Source organism: Pyrgilauda ruficollis, unplaced genomic scaffold, assembly GCF_017590135.1.
Source record: "Pyrgilauda ruficollis isolate IOZ18807 unplaced genomic scaffold, ASM1759013v1 scaffold115, whole genome shotgun sequence".
NCBI lineage: Eukaryota > Metazoa > Chordata > Aves > Passeriformes > Passeridae > Pyrgilauda > Pyrgilauda ruficollis.
The window spans coordinates 164598-182923 of record NW_024509766.1 but is presented as its reverse complement, the minus strand read 5'-3'; the positions used below and the strand labels follow the sequence as shown (position 1 = coordinate 182923).

The 18326-nt window shown below is 60.9% G+C and overlaps 1 protein-coding gene across 1 annotated transcript; it reads right to left on the bottom strand.

The window, feature by feature from the left end:
* Positions 1–2862: 2862 nt before the first annotated feature.
* On the bottom strand, positions 2863–18290 carry MYO1F (myosin IF). Its single transcript, XM_041481930.1, has 28 exons — positions 18204–18290; positions 14880–15017; positions 13188–13277; positions 12403–12497; positions 11791–11878; positions 11502–11591; positions 10884–11015; positions 10671–10805; positions 10462–10594; positions 9933–10129; positions 9759–9839; positions 9498–9584; positions 9271–9357; positions 8770–8937; positions 8605–8690; positions 8203–8284; positions 7993–8099; positions 7687–7785; positions 7060–7204; positions 6847–6961; positions 6088–6257; positions 5809–5954; positions 5402–5548; positions 5174–5322; positions 4844–4927; positions 4552–4753; positions 3363–3529; positions 2863–3271 (listed from the first exon to the last, which is right to left on the bottom strand). Exons 1-28 carry the CDS (start codon positions 18204–18206, stop codon positions 3195–3197), a joined length of 3300 nt encoding a protein of 1099 aa, XP_041337864.1. The 5' UTR covers positions 18207–18290; the 3' UTR covers positions 2863–3194.
* Positions 18291–18326: the final 36 nt, after the last annotated feature.

Genomic DNA, 18326 nt, shown 5'->3' with positions numbered 1-18326 from the left:
CCCGGGGGGGGGCCCCCGCCCCCGCCCCGCCCCGTTCCCCCCCCTCCCCCAGCTGCTTTTCCCGGGAGATTCTCCGCATCCCAGCGTCTGCGGGCATCTCGAGCATCCCGGGGTTTTTGGAGCATCCCGGGGGTTTTGGAGGATCCAGGGGATTTTGGAGAGTCCCGGGGTTTTGGAGGATCCAAGGGATTTTGGAGCATCCTATGGGTTTTGGAGCGTCCCGGGGTTTTTAGGCATCCCGAGGGTTTTTGGAGGATCCCGGGGTTTTTAGGCATCCCGGGGGTCTTTGGAGGATCCCGGGGTTTTTAGGCATCCCGGGGGTCTTTGGAGGATCCCGGGGTTTTTAGGCATCCCGGGGGTTTTGGATCATCCCGGGGTTTTTGGAGCATCCCGGAGAGGGAAAGGCAGCAGCACTTCCTGAAGCTTTTGGAGCATCCCAGGGCCCTTGGAGCCTCCTGAAGGTCTTGGAGCAACCCAGGGCTTTTGGAACATCCCAGGTCTTTGGAGCATCCAGGGAGTCTGCCGAGTACCCCAGGGGCTTTGGAACATTCCAGGGCTCATGGAGCATCCTGAGGCTTTCGGAGCATCTTGGACTCCTCAGAGCCTCCTGGAGCTTTGCAGTGTCCGGGGGGCTCCGGAGCATCCTGGGATGCTCAGACCCTGAGCCCGGTGGGAAGTGCTGGAGCCCTTGGAGCATCCAAGGGCCCTCTGAGCACCCCGGACTCCTGGGGATACCCCAGATTTTTGGAAATACCCCGAGCCCTGGGAACACCCAGGATTTTTGGGAGCACCCCAAGCTCCTGAGAATACCCCAAGCTCCTGGGAACACCCCGAACTCCTGGGAACACCCTGGATTTTTGGGAGCACCCCAGACTCCTGGGAACACCCCGGATTTTTGGGAGCACCCCAGACTTCTGGGAGCATACCAGATTTTTGGGAGGACCCCAAGCTCCTGGGAACACCCTGGATTTTTGGGAGCACCCCGGGCTCCTGGGAACATCCTGGAGTTTTGGGAGCACCCTGGACTCCTGGGGCCACCCTGAGCTCTTGGAAGCACCCCAGACTCCTGGAGCATCCCAGACTTTTGGAAGCACCCCAAGCTCCTGGGAACACCCCGGATTTTTGGGAGCTCCCCAAGCTCCGGGAAACACCCCAAACTCCTGGGAACACCCTGAATTTTTGGGAGCACCCCGAGCTTCTGGGAACACCCCAAGCCTGGGATCATCCCAGATTTTTGGGAGCACCCCGAGCTCCTGGGAACACCCCAAGCTCCTGGGAACACCCCGGATTATTGGGAACACCCCGTATTTTTGGGAGCACCCCTCCAGCTCATGCGTGCCCCGAGGAGCAGCCCAGGACCCTCCAGGATCCTCGCAGCAACAGAAGCCCCTGAGAGACCCCCAAACCCCCGGGAGCCCCTGGAGCTCTTTGGAGCACCCGGAGCCCTCTGGAGCAGCCCGGGGGTGCCTGAGCTGGCCCTGCTCCCACGTCCCTGCAGGGCTGAGCAGGGACATCCCCCTGACAGCACCCACTGCCCCCATTCCCCAGCCCCCAGGAAGGGCTGGAAGGGGCAGGAAGGAGTTTCCCAAATCCTCAGAGTGCCCGAAGCCACTATTTTTTATTAAAATAAAATCAGACACCTCCCTCTTGCACTCTGCAGTGCAAGGACTCCTAAAGAGGTGTGATTTACAGGAAAAACACCCCGAGGACTGCAGGGGCTGAAAAACCCCAAAACGGGGGGAGGGGGGACCCACAATTTCCAGCGTGGGGCTGTGAGGAGTTTGCAATTCCACGGGGAACTTCTCACCCCAGTGGGGTTCTGCCCTCTGTTAATCCCTCCCTGGAGGACACAGGGTCCCCTGAACACCGCTGGACCCCAAAGCTGAGGTGGGGAGGAAGGTCTGCGTGACAGGGGAGCAGCTCCAGTGGGGGCTCGGGAGGGAGGAAGAGGAGGGCTGGGCTGTGGGATCAGGGAGGAAGAGGAGGGCCGGGCTGTGGGATCAGCCGGGCTCTGTGGGATCAGGGAGGAAGAGGAGGGCCGTGCTGTGGGATCACCTGGGCTCTGTGGGATCAGCCGGGCTCTGTGGGCTGAGGGAGGAAGAGGAGGGCTATGCTGTGGGATCAGCCGGGCTCTGTGGGCTGAGGGAGGAAGAGGAGGGCCGGGCTGTGGGATCAGCCGGGCTCTGTAGGCTCAGGGAGGAAGAGGAGGGCCGTGTTGTGGGATCAGCCGGGCTCTGTAGGCTCAGGGAGGAAGAGGAGGGCCGGGCTGTGGGATCACCGGGCTCTGTGGGCTCAGGCTGTCGTCACTTCCTCCGGCGCGGGGCCTGGCGGGGAGGCCGGACATGAGGCGGACATTTCAGCGCTGTTCCCTCTCCCGGCTGAAACCCCCCTGGGGCAGCCCCGGGTGGGGCTCAGCCCCCAGCCCACAGCCCAGCCCAGCTGTCCCCCTGCCCTGGGCTGGAGGATGTCGGCACAGAGGGTCTCAGCTGCCACCCCAAGCATCCCACAGGGGTGAGACCCCACAGCTGCCCCGAGCAGCGCCAGGAGAGGCTGTGACAGCTCCTGGGCTTTGCCTGAGGGATCCTCGGACTGTTCCTGTGCCAAACCGGGGCTCGGCAGCAGCGCCCTGCTCCTGCTTTGCCTCGCTGGCTGTGCTGAGCCATCCAGAGCCACAGCGGAGCCTGGAGGTGCCTGAGCTGGAGCCTGGAGAGCTGGTTGGTGTATTCAGCATTTTCTGGAGGGTTCGTGGTGGGAGGAACGGGGCTGCCTCTGATCTGTGTCTGCCCACGTCACAGCTTTTGAAACAGCCTCAGTGGGTGAAATACAACCCTCAAACTCAAAATCTGAGTCAGCTTTGCTGAGTCTGCTTATTTACCATAATTACAAACAACGGTTCTATTCATATCACGGAGAGCAGTTTGAGTCCCAGGGTACGAATAAGCAGCCAAGAGCCCGTCCTGGCTGCAGGGTGCCCCCAGCTGAAGGGGCTGTGGGATCCAGCCCCTGGCACCGGCACAGTCTGAGGGGCTTGTGAGGAAACGCTCACTCTGTGATAGCACTGATGGGAAAACTTCACGGTTGGGAAGTTCTTGGGAAGTTTTGAAGTTGCTGGGAAAACTTCAGGTGCCCTGGCACCTTGGGCACAGCCTCTGGAGGTGGGGTGGGAGGACAGTGACCTCCTCCTTTCCTCCAGCTCAGATCCTCTGCACATAATTCCCAGGGAAAAGCCCTTCCTTGCCGTGCAGCTGGCCCTTCCACCAGCCAGAGGCATCTGGGGAGGAGACAAAAAATCAGCTGTGCTGGTGCCAGCACGGCAGGGAGAGGAGGCAGGGAGAGGAGTCGGGCAGGGCAGGAGCAGGTACCTTCCATCAGGATGACAATGACGTCCCCCACGTTGAAGCTGAGCTCGTCCACGTCCTGCCCGATGTACTGGTAGAGCGCCCGGCAGCGCGGCCCCTCCACCTTGGGCTGCGGCTTGGGGCGCCGGGCCGGGGGCGGCCGCTGGCCCACGCTGCGCCGGCGCTGCACCCTGAGGGCAGGAGGGACGGGGTCTGCACCGGCAGGGCAGGGGGGATGGCATGTGCTGCTGCCCCTGCCCACACTGCATCACCCAGGGGGTGCTCCGTGCCTGCAGGTGGATTGTCACAGTGCAGGGACTGGGGGAACTGGGGCAGGATGAACTCCCCACCCATGGGATGCTCTGTGCCTGCAGGTGGGCGCTCCCAGTTCAGGGACTGGGGGAACTGGGGCAGGATGAGCTACACCCTCCTGCCCATCCTGAGGTGCTCTGTGTCTGCAGCTGGGTGCTCCCAGTTCAGGGACTGGGAGGACTGGGGCAGGAGGAGCTGCACCGTCCTGTCCACCCTTCTGTCCCCCACCCATCCATGGGATGCTCCATGCTTGCAGCACAGCTGGGCGCTCCCAGTTCAGGAACTGGGGGAACTGGAGCAGGATGAGCTGCACCCTCCTGCCCACTCTGCTGTCTGTGCCTGCAGGTGAGTTCTCCCAGTTCAGGGACTGGGGGAACTGGGGCAGGATGAGCTGCCCATCCTGCTGTCCCACCACCATGGGATGCTTGGTGCCTGTAGCTGGGGAAACTGGAGCAGGATGAGCTGCCCACCCTGCTCATCCTACTGCCCCCACACCCATGGGATGCTCTATGCCTGCAGGTGGACGCTCCCAGTTCAGGGACTGGGGGAACTGGAGCAGGATGAGCTGCACCCTCCTGCCCACTCTGCTGTCTGTGCCTGCAGGTGAGTTCTCCCAGTTCAGGGACTGGGGGAACTGGGGCAGGATGAGCTGCCCATCCTGCTGTCCCACCACCATGGGATGCTTGGTGCCTGTAGCTGGGTGCTCCCAGTTCAGGGACTGGGAGGACTGGGATGCACAAGAGCCTGGGAGATGTGTCCTGCCAGCAAAGCCAGGACACATCCCCTGTCTCTGAGGAGGGGACACATCTGATCCCCTCCTCAGAGGGGAAAGCATCTCCCCGCACTGGTGGCAGTGGGAGAGGAAGATGGGACAGGGACAGGGACATGGCACAGGACCTACCCAGCCACCCCCTGGTCAGGCACGTTGAGGAAGTCCATGTTGTGCTCGGATGGGGGCCGTGTCTTGGGCTGGTGGCCGGCATTGCGGGCGGGGAGCGCTGTGGCCGGCGGACCCCGCGTCTGCTTCTGGGGCTTCTTGTAGGTGTCCCTCTGTGCCCAGCCATCCTCGCGAGGGACCTGGGGACCCCCGTTCCTGCAGGCTCCTGGAACAGCCCATCCCAGGAGGGTGCATTATGAGGGGCCATGCACAGCCCGCACTCCTGGGTATACCCCACCCCGTACCCCCTCCTCACCTCTGGGTGCTGGTGGGGCACTGCGGGAAGGTGCCGGACGCCTGCTGCCACCTCTGCCCTGTGCTGCCCCCTTCCTTGTGGGCTCTGGGGGGACACAAGCCCCCCGTTAGGTGACAGTCCTCAGAGCCAGCTGTAGGGGCTGTCCCCCCATTTGTACCCTGTTCCCCAAAGGTGCTGGTGCTGCCCCATCATCAGAGCAGAAATGGGTCCTTCCCGGGGGAGACACAATACACCCTGCTCACCCCAATGCTCCCAGGCCTCCAGCCATGCCCTTTGACCCCAGCGCTCCTGTGTCCCCCCTCTGCCACCCCCCAGTGCCCTAGCACTCACTGGCATTCCTGGGGAGCCCATCCCCGATGCTGACCATAAGGGTTTTGCCTCCAGCTTTGAGGGCGGCCACGTCGCCCTGTCCTCTGATGAAGGTGACATTGCGGGTGCCACCGCCACCCCAGCCCTCCTTCTTCACCCGAAACTGTAGTCTGGGGGCGAGAGAAGCCATGAGGCTGTGTTGACAGGACCCTGTCCTGCTTTGTCACCTCTCTTGGCCTCCATCCTTACGTGTCCTTGAAGGAGAGGGGCAGCTTGGAGCGGGTGAGCTCCTCAAAGCGTTTGCACAGGAGGCTGATCAGCTCCGTCTTGAAGATGGACTCCAAGAAATTGTCGGCGTCATTCTCGTGGAGGATGAAGAAGTCATCCTGCCTGGTGCTGAGGGAGCAACCAATGGTGTCAACCCCACCAAGGCCGGTGCCAGCTGGGCTGGGGGGGGATTTGGGGATCCCACAGGACTTGGGTCCACCCCAAGGAAATTTGGAGGGCGATTTGGCTGGAAAACTCCCTGGCTTCTGGAAAGCACCCATGGGGCTGGACACCCCCGTGGATGAGGGACTGGGGAGCAGCAGGGCATGGAGAGAGGGGAAGCCCAGCCATGGGGACCCCCAGTGCAGAACCCCTGGTAAGGGACACACCTCAGCGAGACACCGCTCACCGCCTGCAGCTCCACCTTCTTCTTGAGCACCTCCTTGATCTGCCCCTTCTCAGGCCCCTTCTTCACCTTCTCCCGCCCGATCAGGTAGAAGTACTTGGGGGTGAGAATGAAATCCCGCTTGATGGGCTGGGAAAGGGTAGGAAAAGGGGATGAGGGGGGCTTCGCTGGGGGGGCACAAACCCCCCTTCCCCACACATCGCACCCGAGGGAAGCCACCAGGAGCTGTAGCAGGTGCCCAGCCCCAGGTGTGTCCCTGCACCTTGAACCTCCGGTCGTATTTGGTGACGGAGTCGGCGAAGTCGATGCGCTCCCGCTTGGCCAGGAACTGCCTCAGCTCCGGCCGCTCCTCCATGCCCAGGTAATCCCCCACGAAATTCCTGTTGATGCTGTTCCTGCGCCGCTCTTTGAAGTTGTAGAGGATGCTGGCAGCTGGGAGGGACCCCAAAGAGGTGCAGGTCTGACATGGCTCTGTGCTGGTGGCTCAGAGCCCCCCCCAAACATCACACGGGTCATGGCAGCAAGAAGTGGGGTTTGTTTTATGCCGTGAGAGGAATCCCAGCTGCTTGAGCTTGGCTGGCTTTGAAACCCATTAATTGCCTTCAAAAACCTTGTGCTGTGGGAGGGAGGGATGGACCCAGCTGTGTTCTGGGTTCTCCCCCTTGATTTTTCCTGCTTGTTTGGGAGAGTGGGAAAACCCATGATGGTGTCAGTGGCTTGTCCCATCCTTCTGCCAACACTGACTCCCAGCTACTCCCCTCCATCCCTGTGCAGGCTGTGAAAGGCAGAGTGAGACAGCACAAGGCTCCCAGGGCTGGAAATAGGAGCAGGAAATCCGTGCTCTCCTTTCAGAGTGGGAAAAGACTCCCAACAACTTACAGGCTGGTTCCTCCATCACCTAATCACCATTAGTGCCACGATTAGGAGCCAGGCTGCTGCTCTGACAGCTGGGCTGTCCCAGTGAAAAGCGCCCTAAAAGAGCTGCTGGGGTGGCACTGTCCCTGTCCTTGCCCAGCCTTACCCTCCTCTCTCATCTGCTCGTATTTGCGGATGGCGACGTGCCGGCGCCAGGCCTTCTGGATCACCCGGGCGAAGCTGTCAAATTTCCTCTCCCGCATCTCCTCAAGCAGGAAGAGCTGGGAGGGACAGGCAGTGCTGAGCCAGGACACCCCAAAAACCCTCCCCAGTGACACCCAGCCACAGGCAGTGCCCCCCAGGGGCCAGGGCCACCCACCGACTCGGGGTTCTTGACGAACACCTTGCTCTTGCCCATCTGGTACTGGTCTGGGTCCATGTTGACCGAGCGCAGGAGGTGCTGCACCCCTTGGCGCTCATCCCCGCGCCACGACGGCCACGTCTCGGGGGTGAGGATGGCGTAGCTGTGGGGACAGGGCAAGGTCACAGAATCCCACAATAATCCCACAATAATTTGGGTTGGAAGGGACCTTCAAGCCCATCCAGTCCCACCCCTGCCATGGCAGGGACACCTTCCACTATCCCAGGCTGCTCCAAGCCCCATCCAGCCTGGCCTTGGACACTGCCCTGCTCTGGGCACCCTTGTGTCAGGCCCTCCCCACCCTCCCAGGGAACAATTCCTTACCAGTATCCCATCCATCCCTGCCCTCTGGCAGTGGGAAGCCATTCCCTGTGTCCTGCTCCTCCGTGCCCTCATCCCAAGTCCCTCTGCTGCTCTCTTTAGTCCCTGGAAGGGGCTCTAAGGTCTCGCCCAAGCCTTTTCTTCTCCAGGTTGAACACCCCCAACTTTCTTCACCTGTGAAGCCATTCCAGGGCCTCCCACACCCTCATCTCCTCCTGAGGAGGTGCTGTGGGGTCTGCCAGCCCTGTGCCAGTGGCCACTCACCGCTGCAGGAACTTGTGGAAGAGGCGGCGGTAGGCGAACCCTGCCCGGCGCACACGGATGTTCTCCTTCAGCCCCAGGTACTCGACCTGGTGCTTCACCCTGTGCAGCAGGCAGGGACAACGTGGGATGACAGGTTAGGAGGGCACCTAAAGAGGACAATGTGTCCCCACACGCTCCTTGTGCTCCCTGGGTTAGTGGACAGCTCAGAGGGACCATCCCAGGGCTGCAGTTTTTGGAGGAAAGCTGGTCCTGGCCATATCTCCATGGCTGGGTCCCATTCCCTGGGCTCTGTGGGCTCCCTGTTACCTGCTCTCCTCCCAGTCACGGGGTTTCTTGGTCTCGTTGGGTTTAATGCAGCGGATGTAGTGTGGGGTGCACTTCATGAGCGTGTTCACCAGGTCGTTGGCCTGTTTCTGGTGCAAGGATCGACCTCTGTAGCATCAAAGGGGGTGATGGGAGCAGTGCCCCTGCCACTGCCTCAGAGGCAGCTGCTGCTCTGCAGCCCTTAGGACACACCTTGATTTTGGAGCCTGCCGTCGTCGGCCGTCCCTTTTTGTCAGAATCAAGTTTTTCTGGGAAAAGCATCCGGATGAAACCGCTGCAAGGAAGGTGACAGTCCCCAGGTGAGAGCTGCCAGCATGGCCTGGGCTGAGGCCAGCTGGGAAGTCCTCTGCTGTGGGGCTGAGTGCCTTCTCCCTGACCACACCCAGGAGCAGGAGCAGGAGCAGAGCTGGTGGATGACCCTGCTCTGCCCAACCCTGCAACCCTGGGATGCCCCTGGTGCCCATGGGGCCATGCAGGACAGAGCACCCCAACCCACAAAGGCAGGACCAGCCTTTCAGATCTGCATGTTGAGGACTCTGCCCTCTTCCCCTGCCCTTTTGAGGTGCCCCAGCTCCCCAGCACTGCCAGACTCACTATTCACTGCTCTGCATGAGCTCGATCAGGTCAGTGAAAAGCACGTCCCGGTTGCGCTCGCAGAAGCCGTTCACATCGTAGGACACCTGGGGACAGGAGGGGACCTCAGCTGTGGCAGGTGGGGCTGTGGGGTGCAGGCTGTGGGCTTTTTGGGGCCCTACCCACCTTGCCAGCGTAGTGGTGGATGACAAAGCCCGAGCTCCAGCTGTTGAAGTGCTCGTGGGTGCCCACGGCCGCCTGCAGCTTCTGCAGCAGGGTCTGGTCGGCGCCCTCGCCCGTGGCATGCATGGTGGCACACACGTCATCCAGGACACTCATGATCCCAGGAGGGTTCTGTGACAAGGAAAGGGAAGCCATGGGTGTGGCAGGGCCCAATCCTGCACGTGGTCACAGCTGCTTCATGTTGAACCAGGTGCCCATGGGTGCTGAAAGTGTCCAAGGCCAGGCTGGACAGGGGTTGGAGCACCCTGGGACACTGGAAAATGTCCCTGCCCGCAGCAGGGAGTGGGACAAGATGATCTTTGAGGTTCCTGCTAACCCAAACCAGTCTGGGATTCTCTGCTGCTTGGCAGGACCAGCTTTTGCCACCTCAAGAACCCACACAGCCCTGTCCCTGGGTGCCCCTGCTCCCCCAAAAGCCTTCCCAGCAGGGGGGACCCCACTCACCAGCTTGTTCTCTATCAGGTCACACACCACCTTGTTGTTGAAGTACTGGATCTGCGTCCACTTGATCCCCTCCTGCACATACTCCTCCTGAGGAAGCACAGGGAGAGCTGGGTGGGCCCCAAGCCCCTGGGATGTGCTGCAGACCCCTTGCTCCAGCTGTGGTGCTGGGGAGGACGGGGGTGCAGGAATTGGGGTGCTGGTACAGCCCCCAGCCCAGCCCCCCATACCTGCTCTGCCTTCAGGGTCAGCTCAATGAAGATCTGCTGCAGCTTCTCATTCACGAAGTTAATGCAGAATTGCTCAAAGCCATTTTTCTGCATGAAAGATGGAAGAGAAAATGGTGCTGAGTTGTCCTCTGCTCCTCTGCCTCATCGGGGACCCCAACCAGCAGTGCTTGGGTGCTACTCCAGGGACCCTTCTTGGGGCCACCTGACCCAGGTGCTGTCCTTGCTGTGGGAGCAGGGCAGGACATTCCCAGCCACACACACCTGGAATATCTCGAAGCCATAGATGTCCAGCACCCCGACGCTGTACTCCTCGTACGGCTTCTGCATGGCCCGGTTGATGGACTGCAGGGACAGAGGGGACAAGCTGGCTGCAGGGTGGTGGGATTGGCCATCTCCTGGAGCAGGGGGTGACCATCCCCTCTCAGGCCCACACACCTCCACCAGGAAGTCGAAGACGCGGGCGTAGAGCCCCTTGGCCAGCGCGTCCCGGGTGTAGGCTGCCTGCTCCACGTTGAGGGTGACAGTGATGGACTCGGAGCGGCCGCCCCACTTGCTGTCCATTTTCCTGCTGGTGACCTTCTCGTTGAGGCGCTCCTGGTCGACCCCCAGCAGGTAGGCAGGGAAGGCCAGGGCTGGGCAGAGCAGGGTGGTCAGGGCTGTGTTGTCCCCACCTGGCTCTGGCCACAGTCTAAACCCTTGGCTCCATCCAGGTGTGAATGACAGCAGTGGGACAATGACAGGGGACATGGGTCCTTCCTCTCCCAAAGTGATACCTGGCATCTGTCCCCTGGCTAATCAAGCTCTGGCTGAGCCATTTACTTGCTGCCTCAGTTTCCCCATGTCTAACCTGTGGAAGGTGCTAGTGCTGCTTCCCTCCTCTGCTAGAGGATTTGTGCCCCAGCCAGTTTGCCACTCATTCCCGAAGCTCATCCCACCTGTCCCCTGCAGGCACATGGCTACTCACAGTCAGCGTTCTCCACCCGGGCGTAGTTGCCCTCCTCCCTGAAGCTGATGTTGCCCAGGTGCAGGATCCCTGCCACGATCTGCAGCACCAGCTGCTGGTCCTCGCCGCAGATGCCGATGACCTGCATGGCATTCTGGGGGTGCACGGACCCCGTGAGCCCCACCCAGCCCCAGAGCTTTTGGGGACTCCCCTCCTTCCCAGGCACTCACCATGGTCTCATGGAAGTCGCTGCGGTCATCTGTGCCCTCCACCTGGTAGGTGTCTGTCTGGTTCAGGTAGAAGTAATAATCCGGGCTCATGATGCCCAAATTCTGCCGCTGCTCTTGGGACGCCCCTTGGATGAGCTGGGAGGGGACAGGGGGCTGTGGTCAGCCTGCTCCTGGTCCCCCCTGCAGCCTGGTGGCTCCAGGCCACCCCCATACCTGGTAGTAGATGTGGAAATTCCGCTCGCACTCGTTCTGGCTCACCACGCGCGACTTCTCCAGCAGGAAGTTGGAGATCTTGCCCCCATCGGGTTCTCCACCCCGGCTGAACTGGATCTCAAAGTATTTTCCCTGCTCCAGCACAGATCCTGCTCAGAGCTGTGGCCCTGCCTCAGGGCATTCCTCATTCCCCACAAGCCCTGCCCCACCACACCAGGAGTTTTGTGGGGTGCTCAATGCCTGGCTGAAGGCTTCATGGTTTATGTGGAGACCTCATTGCTCCCTCAACTGCCCGCAAGGAGGTTGGAACCCAGTGGGGTCGCTCTCTTCTCCCAGGTAACAGGCAACAGGGCCACAGGAAACGGCCTCACATTGCCCCAGGGGAGGTTTAGATTGGATATGAGGAAAACTTTCTCCACTGAAAGGGTGGTCAGGCAGTGGAACAGACTGTGGTGGAGTCACCATCCCTGGAGGGATTGAAAAGCTGGATGTGTCACTTGGGGATACTTGGGGCAGTGCTGGGGGAACGGCTGGACTTGATCTAAAGGTCAGCTTTGAACCCAGCTGGTCCAGTGGTTCTGCTGCAGCGCTGACCCCTGCACCTGCCCCGGGACTTACGAAGCGGCTGGAATTGTTGTTCCGGACAGTTTTGGCATTTCCAAAGGCTTCCAGCAGCGGGTTGGACTGCAGGATGATGTCCTTCACGTGCTGGGGACACAGGAGGGCAGGGCTCAGCACTGTGTCCCACTCCAGGCCTGAGGACAGACCTGAGGCTTTGCATGTCCCCAGTCCTGGAGCAGCTGCTCCGTGTGTCACCACCAGCCCCCATCGGGGATGTTGGGGACTGGGGTGGTGGGGATCAGTTGGGAGGTGAAATGATGAGTGGCAGGGAGGACAACAGACCCACCTGGACTTTCTCCCCACCCCCAGACACTTTGGAGATGTAGCCCATGATGTATTTTGCTGCCACCGTTTTCCCAGCTCCGCTTTCTCCGCTGTGCAAAGGACAAAGCAGAGCAGATGTGAAACGACCCCACCACAGCCACCCATCCTCTGGGGGGGCTTTGGGGTGGCTCCTGGAGCAGGACCAGAGGATGACAGTGAATTCCGGGGACAGTGCCACCCTTTGGATGGGGTTGCCCAGGGGGATCTGTGTGAGCAGAGCATGGCTTGGTGAGGAGCTGCTCCACGAGATGTTGAATTTGTTGTCACCGGGTTTAGAAGTGGAGGAGGGGGACTTGGGAGCCTCAGAGGGAAGTCTCCAGCCTTGCCCCACATCCTGACCATTTCTCTTGCAACACTGCCCAGCAGAGCTGCATTGCACAAGGCTCTGTGCCTCTGTCCCTGCCTGGTACACCCCTGGGCACAGCCTTGCCAGGGGGTCCCTCCAGACACCCCCTGGAGCCAACTCTTCAGCCACGTCTTACCTGGGAAGCCCTGGGCTGGGGAGAAGGGCTGGTGGGGACAGGTGTCCCCAGGGGCAGTGACAGTCAACCTGTGCCCCAGTGTCCCCCAGTACCTGATGATGACACACTGGTTCTCCCCGTCGATCAGCATGTTCCGGTACATGTTGTCAGTCAGGGCGTAGATGTGGGGGGGATTTTCATACTGGGCCTAACCAGGGGACAGGGACAGCAGGGCTGAGCACAGGGCAACCTCCAGATCCCCTCCCCAAATCCCCTTCACTGCCCACAGGGGAACCAGCCTCTTCACAGTGACCCTAAAAGAGGGACAAGGACAGCAGTGCTGGGCATAGAGCAACCCCCAGCTCCTCAAAATCCCCTCACTCTGCTCTTGTGGGAATCAGCCCCTTCACACTGTCCCTAAATAAAGGACAAGGGACAAGGACAGCAGTGCTGGGCACAGGGCTCCTCAAATCCCCCTCACTCTGCCCATGTGGGAATCAGCCTCTTCACACTGACCCTAAATAAAGGACAAGGGACAAGGACAGCAGTGCTGGACACAGAGCAACCCTCAGCTCCCCAAATCCCCCTCACTCTGCTCATGTGGGAATCAGCCTCTTCCCACAAACACCAGCTCATCAGCAGCGAGTCTGGTGATTTTTAACCCCCCTCCTCCTTGGGGAGCTCGCTGGGGCAGAGCCGCTCCGCTGCATTTTACCATGTTTGGGTTTCTTTATGTGCATTTCTGAGCTGAATTCGCCAGGCTTTGCTGCTGGGTCTCTTGTTGGGAGCACTGACCCCTGCAGCAGCCGAGGGGCTGTGGAGGATGGGGACCCTCAGGGGACGCCCCTGGGGGGGTTTGCACAGATTTAACCCCAGATTGCCCGCAGGGCAGCCTCACCGCGCCCTGGTACAGCTCGATCTCGCGGTCGGTGAAATACGGCATCTGCTTGAAGGGGTTCACGGAGATCAGCACGGGCCCGATGTAGGTCTGGGCAGCAGGTCAAGGGCCGTGTGTCCCTTCCCGTGTCCCCCCTTCCCACTGCCCAGTCCCACCCCGGGGGCAGGAGGCAGTTATGGGGTCCCTGCCACGTCCTGGGGCTGCGCCAGGAATGCCACGAGGGTGGCATTTCCAGCCTGGCACAGGTAGAGCTGCCCTGCTGCCGTGACTTGGGGCACTCCCAGCACTCCCTCAGCCCCCTGCAGTGTGGTGGGTGCAGGAGCATCCCTTCACCTCCCTGCTCTGGCTGGGGATCGGCTCCAAAATCTTCTCCATCATTCCTAGAATCCGCCCTCCGCTCACGCTCCAACTGCAGCTTTTCCAGCAGGAGCCCATCCTGATTTTACATCCAGGGAAACTGAGGCACGAAGACAAGAGGAACGGCGTTTCCTGCCTTTCCCTGCCTCACCCTGATGCCTTTCCTGCAGCATCCCCGAGTCACTGAGTGTGGTCAGGGGCAGGGAAAAGCAGGGAATTGCGGCGGGATGGGGGGGAGCCCCCAGCTGGGTGAGGAGATGGAGGGCGGGGATGGAGCACGTGGGGTTATCCAAGCCTTGATATCCTATTTGTGTCCCAAATAGGGGGAGAGCGGCCAAAGGCAGGAAGAAGGAACTTTTCTGGGAAATGCAGAAGCTTGGGATGTTGAGTCATGACTGGACAGAGCCCTGCGTGCAGCAGCACAGAAAAAAAAGGAAGGGAGAGGCTGTGTGGGGTATTTTTCCCCTCCAAAAACCAAAATCAAAAACCCAAAAAAGCCAACCCTAAAGGCATGTAAAGCCCCAGGGCTGCGGGGGGAGGTGGCTGAGTCACAGCCGAGACAGCACCGCCTTGTAAGGACAGGGCCACGTCCCCACATGCAGGGGAAATACAGCGGCGTGGGCAGCAGCCCCAGCCCCGCTGCCACCCCGGCGAGCCCTCCCTGTGCCCCGCTGTGTCCCTCGGGGCTCTGCTCCTTGTCCCCAGCAGCGACAGCCACCGCCGTCCTGGGGAGCAGGGCACGGATCTGGCCGCGTCCCCAGGCAGGTGTGGGGTGAGCAGGGCTTGGGGACACGTCCCCGTCCTCTGCAGAGCCGTGGTGCCCGGCAGTGCCAGCTCGGCTGGAGCAGCTCCGTGTCCCCTCCGCTGGCACAGTGTCCCCTGTGTCCTGGCACCGCTGGGGACCAGGGGTGGCACCACCTCCCCGCACCTGCAGGGATGCTCCCGCTCCATCCGGGCTTTGCCTGGATTTGGGGGGGTTCAGAGCAGCCAGGACACGCTGTGGGCATCGCTGGGGGTGGGTGACAGAGCAGGGACAATGTCACTGCTCCCACCCTGGTCAGGAACACAGCACCCCGGTGTGCAGGAGGAGGGGAGGTGAGGCTGAGGGGCTTTGTGGCTACAAAGGAAGGAGCAAAGTGGGTCCTGCAGCATGGCAGGAGGTTTGGTTGTTGTGTCTGTGCCAAGCGCAGCTCAGCTCGGGAACGGCGACATTCCCGCAGCCTGTCCCCATCCTGTCCCCGCGGGGCACAGCACACGCTGTCCCATGTCCTGACAAAGCCTTGAAGCCCATCCCTGCCGCTCCTGCGCCTGTCCCCGCTGCCTGCGGAAGGATACAAAGATGAAATCGTCCATGAAACGCTTCTTGAGGTTCTCCACGATGGCCTCCTCGGAGATCTTGGACAGCAGCACCATGTCGTCCACGCCGCTCTGCTTGACATTGTGGCTCTGCCAGTGGAAGCGCTCCTTGCTGCCCTGAGGGGACGGGGACACAGCGGCTGTGCCGGGGCCACCTCCTGCCACCAGGGCTGGCTCTGAGCCCCCGAGCGGCCCGCAGCCCTGCCTGGTCCCCGGCTCAGCCGTCAGCCCAAGCCGGGCACCGGGCGGTGCAAAGGGAGGGGTTTGTCCAGGTCGGGAACTCGCAGAGCTCAAAATTCAGTGCATGGGGCTTGTCCCAGCCCCCTGGACCCCTCCTCGCCTCCTGGCACCTGCAGAGGAGCAGACAGGACCTGCCCCAGCCCCTGCTCCTCACCAGGCTAATGAAAGACTTCTGTTGATGCACTGACTGATTACGAGCCACAACAAGGCAGGGGGAGGGTGGTGGTGGCATCCTCTGCACCCCCACATCCTCCTTGCACCCTGTGCCCCTGCTCCCCTTCCTCCTGCCCAGGGGGATGCCAGCAGCCTCTGCCCAGCTGGCCCAGCTCTGTACCCCGGGGGCAGCAGCAGGGCTGGGCTGTGATTTCAGCCCTTGTGGGGTAAACTAGGAGCTGGGAGGGGGGGATTTCACCGTGCAAAAACCACCCAGAGGCCTCCCCTTGCCCTCGATGTCTCCAGGAACAAACTGGGCACAGCTGTGGTGCCCGTGTGGCCCCCGGCACGGTGCCCAGGAGGGGACACCCCGTCGGGACAGGCTGAGGCCCCTCTTTCCCCACCCCCGCGGTTCCTCTTTCACCCCCCAAGCTCCTGTCACCGATTTCACTTCTCCCCCATCAGCCCTGGCCTCTTACTCTTTCCATTTCCCTTTTCTTCTCCTCTTCCCCTTTTGCTTGATTTCTTTGCAGGTTCTCAAGATTTCAGGCTCTGCATCCCGACACATATGCAGGCTCCTGGCAGCCTCTGATTGTCACCAGGTGTCCCCAGCCCCCCACAGCCACCCTGGGGTGTCTGTCACTGGGCTCTGCAACCCCAAACATCCTCTTGCCCTCTCTCCAAACCCCAAATGCCAGCCAAGCCCACATAACTGCTGAAGGGGCTTTTTGGTGTTGTCCCACCATCTTTTTTTGGGGTCAGCTCAGGGGGCTCAGGGTGTCCAGGGCTGCTCGTGTGGCCTGAAATCACCCAGGGAGCTTCTCTTCCTTTTCAAGGCCTGTTTTTTGCCTTCATCCTAATATCCCCTAGGAAATCCAGCTGGAAAAACACTCATGGCAGGCTCAGCCATCCTCTCCAGGTCATTGTGGTGTCACCCAGGGAGCTGCCAGGGACCCCAGGAGCTGCCCAGCTTCATCCCAAACCCTGGGCTTCAGGAGGAGAAGAGTGGCAAGAGCCCATGGGCAGCCAAATCCCTCAGTGCCCTGTCCCCATCACCCCAAAGCTGCTGGCACAGGCACCCTGGACTGCTAGTTGAGGCCAAATTAAGGCAAAAGGAGAATTTCCTGCACTGAGAGCTCAAAGGTTTTAAGCTGACACCCAGAGATTCTCTGTCAGCTGCGCAGAGCTGTCAGTGGTGAGTGTGCCTTCACCCCCCCTCTTCCTCTGAGCCAGCTCAGGGGCTTTCCTGGCTCTGCTGGGGCACCTGGTGCAGCCCAGCTGGGAGGAAAACACCAGCTCAGAGCAGTAAATGAAGGGTTTGTCACGATTTACAGAGCTCTGGGTGTTCCTGCCTGCCTTCCCTGAGCCTGTCATGGGGTTTGCAGGGCCAGGGCTCACTAAAAAATCAGAGTAAAGTCAGGATGAAGGGGAATTAGGATCCCTTAAAGCCCTGGTGTTGCCCCAGCTCAGTGCCCAGCGAGCTCCCATGGCACAGGGCTGCAGGTGACATCCCTGTGGGGAGTGACAGCACAAGTTAATTTGCTTCCAGAGGTTTGGGGCAGCAGTTTCTCCATCCCCTGCTCTGTCCAGTCCCCTCTGCCCAGTCCCTTCCTCTGCCCCAGGGAAGGGGACCTGCACCAAGCCATTCCACCCTCATGCCAAGCAGGGAGAAGCTTTTGTCCCCCCTCCACCTTCCAGGTGCCCTTTGCAGCCCCTGTGCAAGAGGGACTTTGCTCCAAAGGGGACAGGTGACACATGAGGAACCTCTCAGCATCCCCAGCTGTGGGATGGGCACTGTCCCCACCCCTGTGCCCGGGGCCAGGATGCTCCTGGCACTCAGATAGGATCTCTGGGCAGGGAGGGGAGCAGCCCTGTGGCAGCACTTTGAAAACATCATGTTTTCTTCAAAGCTGTGGGCTAAACCACATAAATAAGCCTGCAGGCTTGAGCAAGCAGCAGATGCAGCCCAAGGTGGCACTTTTGAGTCAAATAGGCCAAGCCCAGAATCATCAAAAGCTCCAAAATCACCGGAAGCCTGAGAGGAGCAGAAGGTTTGTCACACCACTGTCAAAGGCAGCCCCAGGCAGGGCTGGGACGAGGATGGGGCTGGCAGGGTCAGGGGCATGGCTGCAGAGAGTTCTTTGGTCCTACAGGAAGCCACAGTTTCAGGTGGTGGAGGAGGGGACAGTGGAGGTGACAGTATCTGAGCAGCCTCTTGGAGGTAATAGCCACAAGTGTGGGTGAGAAAAGGTTCAGTTTCAGCCTGGCCACTGTCCCCTTCCTGTCTGTGTGGAAATAGCTGGGGACACATCACCCGGAGGGACACATCACCCGGAGGGAGGCAGGAAGCAGAGCTGAGAGCTGTGGCAGCTCCTTAGCCCATGTCTGAGCATCTTCCTAATTTTGAGAGCTTCCACCTTCCTCTTCTGCCTCCACATCAACTTCCAGAAGTGGCTGCTGCCTTCTCTGAGCTCCTGCCCCCTGACCAGGGGAACCAGCACCCAGAGGGTCCCTCCTGGCCTGGGGAATGTGGCTGCCACCCCCACCCCACCCTCTGCCCCACCAGCACCACCAGAAACCAGCACCACCAGTGACATAAATTTGTCCCATGGGTACCACAGCAGTGACAGCAAACCCCAAACCTCTGTGTGGCAGCACAGACCCATCCCCTGCTGCTCCCCACCCTGTCCTGGGGGTCACCAGCCCCCTGCACCTCACCTCAGTGCCTCCCCCAGCCCTGTCCCCAAACTGGGGAACACTGTCCCCTCTCCAGCAGGGACATGGGGCAGCTCCCAGAGCTCCAGGCTGGCTGTGGGCAGGGCACGGCTGAGGTACCCTGAGGTGGCAGCAGTAGGAGGTGACACCCTGGGGAGCCCGAGGGGAGCAGGGTGGGGCCCTGCTGGCACTCACCATGATGTCCCTGTGTCCCTCCCCAGGCAGGTGCTCGGGCTCCTGTCACCGACGGCCCGGGGCCATCCCAGAGCACTCGGATTTTGTCTTTCTGCTGTAACAACGATTGTGACGAGTTCTCTT

What these genes read in the sequence shown, in the direction of transcription:
- MYO1F (XM_041481930.1), bottom strand. An exon ending in AACCAGTGTGTCATCATCAG is followed by an intron (nt 11,879 to 12,402) that starts GTACTGGGGGAC and finishes TCCTTTGCACAG; the next exon opens with CGGAGAAAGCGGAGCTGGGA. An exon ending in CCGGGTGGAGAACGCTGACT is followed by an intron (nt 10,130 to 10,461) that starts GTGAGTAGCCAT and finishes TGCTCTGCCCAG; the next exon opens with CCCTGGCCTTCCCTGCCTAC.